The sequence below is a fragment of the Eurypyga helias genome, unplaced genomic scaffold (genome assembly GCF_000690775.1).
Source record: "Eurypyga helias isolate BGI_N326 unplaced genomic scaffold, ASM69077v1 scaffold44933, whole genome shotgun sequence".
NCBI lineage: Eukaryota > Metazoa > Chordata > Aves > Eurypygiformes > Eurypygidae > Eurypyga > Eurypyga helias.
The window spans coordinates 1-8138 of NW_010243882.1; the positions used below are offsets into that span (position 1 = coordinate 1).

At 50.0% G+C, this 8138-nt stretch overlaps 1 protein-coding gene across 1 annotated transcript in view; it reads left to right on the forward strand.

Moving 5' to 3' along the window:
• Positions 1-254: 254 nt before the first annotated feature.
• Positions 255-8138, forward strand: part of LOC104508076 (mucosa-associated lymphoid tissue lymphoma translocation protein 1-like) — a gene marked incomplete at its 5' end in the record, with an annotated part of 24897 nt that continues 17013 nt past the window's right edge. The window contains 6 exons of the mRNA XM_010149567.1: positions 255-373; positions 700-853; positions 1500-1678; positions 2976-3072; positions 5149-5175; positions 5980-6183. Of these exons, the coding sequence (XP_010147869.1) occupies positions 255-373; positions 700-853; positions 1500-1678; positions 2976-3072; positions 5149-5175; positions 5980-6183 (780 nt within the window). The remainder of the gene's footprint in view (positions 374-699; positions 854-1499; positions 1679-2975; positions 3073-5148; positions 5176-5979; positions 6184-8138) is intronic.

Below are 8138 nucleotides of genomic sequence, written 5' to 3' on the forward strand. Positions count from 1 at the left end.
AGCTCGGCCCGGCCGAGTCCCCTCGCCTCGCAGCGCTGACAGTGCTGCTGCCCGTGCGTCTGGGCCCCAGCAGATCACCCAGAAAACCTCCGTGGCATCCCCTGGGCACGAGCGGCCCAGCATCCCTGGTTTTCCAAATCTTCCTCTGAAGATGAGTGCCAGGGGCACCCTCTTACAGCCCAACGTGCCCAGAGCAAAGCCCTGGGTTGTGCTTGCTGGGTGGTTTCTACTTGTTTCATCCTGTTTCTCCACAGCCCTTGTGATTACCGAGCAGCCAGTCTCTGTCTCTGTCCCCGTGGGATACTCCTTCACGCTGAGGTGCAGAGCAGAGGGTCGCACGTCGCTGCAGTACCAGTGGTTTTGTCAGCACCAGGTAACGGTGGGAGCAGAGGCAGTGCTGGGTATGGCACCAAGCTGGGTCCCTCTCCGTGGCGATGGAGCTGGTCCTCTGCGGGCAGAACTGGTGGGAACCAGGAGGCTAGAAGGAGAGCGGGATAGGATCCATGTGCATGCCAAGGGCTTCTGCAGACGCTGGGAGGGGGCGTGCAATGGTAAAACTCCTTCTGCATCCTGGTGGCTAGAGGAGGGGCAGAAATCGGGGATTTCCACTTTTCCTGCTCTTATGAGAGGCCTGCTGGTGCCTTCTACTACCAGCAATGAGACAGGACCCGCTGCCCACCTCCTGTGTTTTCCCTTTAGTCTGTCTGCCGCCAGATTCCTGGTGCCACCAAGCAAGACTTGCCCATCACTGCACAGCAGACCCAACTCTACACCTGCAGAATTAATGACCTCTACAAAAATGCCATCTTCTCTGACTGGGTGAAGGTGGAGGTCCATCAGTGTGTTGCCAGAGGTACAAGCATGTCTTCTAGCTTTTTGCTACTGTATGCTTTGTGCAGACATTGCATACCCTTGCAGTGGTGATCCTTTGTGGTTCCCAGGGCTGTGTCCCCTCCCAGCTCAAAAATCATAATACAGAAGGATTGTCCCAACAGTGTGAACCTGCAGGTCTAAGCCAGACCTCTGTACCCATCCTCTGGATGGTTCAGGTCCCTGTCATGGTCCGAATAACCCTGGCTGTATGTACCTGCTCTGCCTGCTGATCACTTGCTGTGGGTTTCCCAGAATTGTATTAGGTGTTTGCTTGTTTGCATTTGGCAGAGGGACTGGAATAGGCAATCTGGTAATTTCAATGTCAGGTAAAAATAACTCTGGGTGTGGTTGACCTCAGCATGTTGACTGTGCCCTTGACAGGAAAGGGCAAGCGTCAGGTTTGGGAAGCCAAAGGCAGGGCTTTGGTGTGTCATTACTATTGTAGGTGTTGCTCTCAGTGATTCCCTGCTCCCAGAGCGAAAAAGCAGAGTGGTGATGTCCCGTGGGATGGCATCTCTTGGTGCTTGCTTTTCTGGCAACACGCAAAGTCCTATACAGGGGAAAAAATTGACTGTTGTTTTCTGTCCTTGGGGAGGGAAGACCAATTCTGTGTTGCTGCTTCGCAGGACTGACCCCTCAGCTCTGGCGAGGAGAACCAGTCATTGTCCTCAACCCCACCGAGCAGCGGATAGAAGTGGGGAAGCCGCTACAGCTGCAGTGTGCTGCCATGGGGGTCCCAGCCCCCAGCTACCAGTGGTACCGGAATGGAAACCTGCTGGAACACCAGAGTAAAAAAAAACTTTCGGTAATGTTGCCTTGGAATAGTTCAGAAACTTTGACTGCTGAGGTGGGTGATGGGAGAAGCTCATTGCTAGATGGAGGGCGTGGGAGAGACTGCTGAAAGTTGTGTTATTGTCATCCTGTATGGCTCATATCTGTGTGTCAAGGCTCAGGTGTGCTTTGATCTGTGTGATCAGGTGAATGCAAGCAGAAAACAGTCTCTCCTTGACTCTCCAGCTGTTGAGAAGCAGCCTCGTGCTCAGCTGCTACCCTCCTGTGTTGCAGGGTTGTGAGAAGGCACTCTGTGTATCACCCTGTTGCTTTGACAGCTGACTGAAGGACTCTGGGTGAAGAGGGAATACATTTTATGGGCTTCTGTCAAAGCTGTGGATGTTTCTCTAAGAAGTAACCGATTCACAGATGTGTCAAGGGCTCTCAGCACGTCCCTCGTGCCTTTTTGCAGCGGTGGCGCAAGAACAGCTATTGTAGGTCTGCACAGGGGGTTGCAGAGTGGTGGAGCTGCAGGAATGTTGTCTGCCTGCAGTAGAGTTAGAAGGAAGAGTGGTTAGTCCCAACAGAAATGAGTCAGGGAGGCAGCAAAAGATCTGGTTCTATTTTGGGTCACTGGCTGAATGTAAATCAGTGCTGTTTTCTTGATGCAAGGCAGGCAGATTTCCTCCTGGGGCATCACATGAAGGGTAACGAAGACAAGAGATCCAATCTCTTGCCAGTAGTGGTAGATGATATTATAGGGGACAGTTACCTCAGGCTGCACTTTTCAGAGGGAAGTTCAGTCTGGGGATTAGGAAGAGGTTCTTCATTTGGAGGTGAGCGGTGCTGCAGAAAGACAGCAAGATCTTTCCTTGGAGGTTTTCAGTACTCAACTAGACAAAGCTATGGCCAGCCTGGCCCAGTTGTGGCTTTAGTTTCTCTCTGAGCAGAAATCTAGAGGATGTCACCTAAGGTGAAGAACAGGCAACCTTCTGACGCTGGCCATGCACCGTCCTCCTGGTGTGGCTCCTGAGACAGAGTATGGCTAGGACACAGGGGGCTGCTGGAAAAAGAAGGGTAAGCATTTGAGCAGAGGATTCTTGCACTCTAGAAGCTGGGGTCAGCAGCAGACCTTAGGACATGGCCTAACTGAGCTTCTTAGAAGACTAAGTCATGGGAAATCTTGTAGCTTTGTGAAGCAAGGAATGAGGTCTCATCAAACAGCAAGAAAAAAGACTTTTTATTCCAGGAACGTTTGGCAGATACTGGTGGGGGTGGGGGCTCACAAACTTTCACCATAAATAATGTGATTTAATTTTTGGTCTGTCTAGATCACCCACACAAAGGTCAGTGATGCTGGCACATACCTCTGCTGTGCCTCCAATAGCCACGGAGAGCACTGGACGAACGCTGTGGATATTCACATAGGTGAGCAGAGCCAACCCATGTCTGCTTTGCTGCAAAGCACCTTCTAGGGTGAAAAGTAATGAGAGGGCAGACAGGAATTTAATGCTCTTGCCAGGAAGTGCCAGGCTAGTGAATAAGGAGCCCAGTGTTGGCATGTAACCCTGGGGCTCACTGTGCAGGGAAAGCTGGGTTCCAGGGCATGGGATCAGGAAGAGTAGGATGTGTGGTTCTGACACTTGCACCTTCTCTCGCTTAGACAGATCTTGCATGCTTTTATAACACAAAAAAAAAGGGCCAACATTTTCTTTAAATACTAGTTCTGCGGAGAGATGAAGGTAGTACACTTCAGAGCAGAAAAGCAGCATGGGACTCTGCAGGGAAGCTGGAGTGTCCTGGCAGTCTTGTCACAGGAGCAGCCTGCAGAGCGCTATTTCACACCCTGGATATACTGGACACGATGATCTCAGCGGAACTGCACAAGCCCTGACGAGTGGTGGGTGCAGGCGTCCGTCAGACTGTGATAAGTGGGATTCCTTGATAACGGAGTTCAGTGGTAGTGAGAGAAGCAGCGTCTGTAAAAGACAAAACCCCCAAACCTGGTGATATGTTGTACCGTGGCGTGGGATGCTGCTGGGTCCTGCAGTCTATCAGAAAGCTGCCACATTCGAGTAGGTTGAGCACTCTTACCTCACTGCAGTTTTCTCGCCTGGCCAAGGTGCTGGTTTAATATCTCCCAGGCCAAATCACAGCAGGGTCCTATGCTAAGACTCATTTATAGCCTTGCTGAGATGAAGTGGTGCACTCAGATGCATAAAGCTGGAGAGGATGGTGTTTATTTTGTGAAGGTTCAGGCTCCTCAGGCTCACAGCCTAAGCCTGATGCTGCGTGAGCTGACAAATCCTTGAGAAGATGGGTCTCCACAGCCTCGGGCATGCTCCACCTTCAGCGTGACAGCCGCTTTGTCCCTCTGCCTTTGCCCTGCCGCGAGACAGGAATAGCTAGCTTTGCTGTCTCTTTACTCCATCTAGAGATTTTTCTGTGCCATAAGCTTCTCATCTCACCTTTTAGGCTGGTTTTAAAATTGCTCCAGAGTGCAAACTGGTCCTGTATAGCCAGAGAGCACTCTCCCTGCTTCCTTGCAGCTGGAAAGAACGTCATCTCGGGGGGGGGAGGACAGGCAGCGCAGAGAAAGGGGCGCAGGATTAGGTTGTGTTCGAAATGTAATGGCTGGGTAGCTTGAGTGTGCAACAGGCAGCTCTGTCAGAGATAGAAGAGGATAAGTGGGCTTGTTCCGATAGCTTTCCAGGCATCCCTGGAACATTAGCAACACTGTTTCAGGTGCTGAAGGTCTTCCAGATCTGTAAGATTTAATGCAATTTAAAATATGCCCTTAATTTCTTCTTTTAGAGCCCGTAGGGCTTCAGGGTTTTCTCCTGGGCTGGATTTTTAAAATTGCTTTTAATTTAAATAGGAAAAGCTAGAGTTGTTAGGATAACGATGATTTTAAGAGGCTGGGAGTGCTCAGGCAGGGGAGCTTGTGGAGCTCATTAAAGTGAGTCATATTTGGGGTGGCTTTTCTGAGCTGGAACTGCTAAAAGGCAGGGAAAGGCAAAGCAGGGTGGTGAAAGGCTCTGGGAATATTATCGCAGTCAAAAGCAAACAGTCGGCTTCCTCTGTGCTGATGACTTGGAGGGAGAAGCTCTCTGTTTTGAAGTTTATGTTGATCTTGAGTCATGTTTCCTTTGCTTTCACTGCAGCGAGGGAGTGGGCAAGTCATGTTGGGAAGCACAGCAGCCCAGGCAGGACAGACCTGCTGATGGGTACAAGCTCCTTTGTTCTGGCCCTCCTTCCCCTGGCCTCCCCCTTCTCTGAGTTTTGCTTCACAGTTGGTCAGGATTTCATAAATTCTCCCAAAATCACCAGACCAGCGTCTTTAAGGTTTGGCTATGAAGAAATTGCCTGAGGAGTGCTGCATATGCAGATGCTCCATTGTGTTTGTTCAGCTTTGCACTGCCAGGGGCCATGGGAGCAGGTTTCAGACCTGCGGTGGGAGCAGGTGCTGGGCACGGGCTTATCATTTCCCTCTTTCTTTTCCAGGTACATGGCACTCTGAAAAGTTTTTTGGTGAGTATTGTCATCTTTTCTTCCTGAGCAATTACTGCTTTAATTAAAAGCCAGGCTCCAAGGTGGGTGGGAGGACAGGACATAGGAGTGCTTTTCCTGCAGAGACTGCTTGAAGCCTTTATCCCCACATTGTCACGGGCTCTGCACTTTTGGGGTGGGATGAGTCCCATCCCCTCCAAGCCCTGATCAGTCACAGCAAGTGGAATAAGAGTATTCCTAATGAATAAGCCACTCGCAACCTCCATACCTGCCAAATGACTTTGTAAAGTCTTGTGCACACATCACCTTTTGCCTTCTTTGAAGTATGTCCTTGGAGCAGGGCAAAGCTCCTTGCTCCCACCACTGCTGAGTGCCATAAATCTGGTTTTCCTGAAGCTGAAGGTGGGGATAAAATGAAAACAGGAGCCCAGGGTTTCTCTCCTTCAGCCCCATGGGGGAAATGACCTCTTGGCCTGGCTCCATGCGTTTGCCTCCCAGGCACTGCTGGCACGCAAGACCTGCAGTCATGGTAGGGCAGATGCTGAATAACCTTGTTAGCATAGATCCTGCTGCACTCCTGGGATTTTGGTTGTCAAGTGAAAATTTTTCAAGTCTTTCTTTCAAAATGATGGTTTGTGTATTTTTTTTCAGCGTTCAGAAAGCCAAGGGCTTCCTGGAAAGTGCTGCAGGCTTGTGGCAGCATAGGGTTTATCCTTCCTGTCTTGATGTAGGAAAAGATTTCCTATATCCTCACTCCAGCAGAGGGAGGTGAGACCTCACGTCCTGCAGAGCGTTTACAGCTTTGTCACTTGGTGTTTCTTTTAGCTACAGGCAAGATAGCGCTTTTAGTGGGCAACAACCGCTACCAGCATCATCCCAACCTCATGGCTCCTGTCACAGATGTGTTTGAGCTGAGTCGTCTTCTGGAGCAGCTAGACTTCCAGGTTGTCTCCCTTCTGGATCTGAACAAGGCTGAGATGGTGACAGCAGTCAGTCGGTTCCTGCAGCTCCTGGGGAAGGGAGTCTACGGTAAGAGAAAGCCAGCCCAGCTACCTGCCAGTGCTGAGTAGGCAGCAGCTGATGTGCGGTTAACAGCAGTTGATGGCAGTGAGGAGGGATTTGGCAATTTTCTGAACAGCTGTTGAATTGAAAGAGAAGAGTTTGAACTTTCCTTTGGGGGAGGAGCTGGGGGAGGGGGGAGAGAGACCTGCAGCACAGTCTGCAGCGATGCCAGGCTTGGCAGAAGCCCCTAGATAAAACGCTGTTCAGTTTTGGCCAGGTTACAGGCAGGCCAAGCAGGTGTTTCTCCATCACATGCCTCACCTCCAATTCCAACAGCATGGTCTCATGCTGAGGTTTTGGGGTGCCAAACAGGAGGTCTTTTGATTTTTGCCTTAGATGACAAAAATTGAGGAGATTGACTGTCAATTGCCCTTACTCTCCTTTGTGAGGAGGGGAGCTCCTCTTGAGTCATGACTGCTACAGCTGGCCATGATTTCCTTGTTTCTCTTTCCTGATGGTCTAATTTGAGGCTCTGACAGCCTTTTTGCAGAAGTGCATTCCCAGCTGCAGATGGCTTTGAGGTTGGGCTTCAAGCTTATCACATGCTGTCCTCAATTGGAAGCATTCCTCAACCACAAAGCCAACCAGCAGATCTTGTGGATCTTAAAGGAGACGTTCAGATTTGGTGGTGAAAGTAGCTTCTTTGGGGTTTCTGAGGTTCTCCCAGCCCAACGGATATGCTGAAAGCACCTTGCAGGTGGTGGTGGTTTTCTTTTTTTTTTTGCTTCCAAACCTCAGCTCCAGGCTTATCTTCACCACCCTCTAAGCTGTGTGGCACAACGGGGCATTCAGTGAAAGTCAGCGTGGGCCAATTCCAGCCCAGTACTTTGCCTGAGGTTTGGAGGTTGTGCAATGGACAGGGACACCTTCAGGAATGAAATGCTGCAAAGCCACCTTGTTCTGGGAAACGCTCACTCGCTCGGGGAGGCTGAGCTGGCGGGGAGGGGCAGCACACAGTTGTTGTTGCTCCGGCCAAGTGCGTCATCTCGTGACAGCGTATTCCTATGACTTCACTTGCAGCTTCCTTTTGTGGTCGCTCTCTGAAATCCCCTTGCATCCTAGGCTTTACCTCCTCTCACTAGCCAGAGTCATCCCTGGGGGGTTACTATGCTTTTCTCACAGCACTGCGGTTCCTACCCTCTATGCATAGCACGTGAGGACCAAATGGCATTTTGTCCACAGCGCTTCCCTTGTTTTCATAAGCATTGGAGAGAAAAAAAATTGGGAAATGGCAAACCTTTCATGCTGTCATGCCTTATTTAAACTTCTATTGCTTTTCTGCATTCATGGCCACTGATCCTTCCTGGCAAAATTGATTTTGTGCACTGGCAGGGAAAACATTAACAGCTGAGTTACTGAACCTTGATAAACCTCAAGTGTTTGCTAGGCATAGCCTGCTCTGGATGGTGGTTTTCTTTACAGCTTTCTAAGATGAGTGGTCTACTATTATTTGGAGGCAGTGAACCCCAGCACAGGCTGGTCCCAGCAGCATGATTGAGTTCAGGACTCTTGCCATAATTGGTGGCATCCAGACCAGTTGATGGGGCATTGGGTCAGTCAACCTGCTGATTGTCCTAGGTTTTCTCCATCTGAGTGTGCTGCCTCTTGCTATGCTGCATCTTCCAGCATTTCTTCAGCTATTTTTTTTTTTACTTAAAATTAAAAGAACCAGGTGAAGAACAAATCACTGGAATTAGCTTGTCTTGTTAACAAAAAGCGTAGTTAGAAGAAGCTAACATATGGAGCAAAGCAGGCAGCTTGGAGGAGAGGGATGACTGGTGAAAGACTGTCATGGGACTGAAGTGAGAGACTGGTGTAACACAGACACACCTCTCGGCATGCCTGAGAAGTGAGGCTGGCTGTTTCCTGAAGTTCAACTGCAGCAGCAGAGATGCTGGGGCATTCATACATCTTTCCGCTGA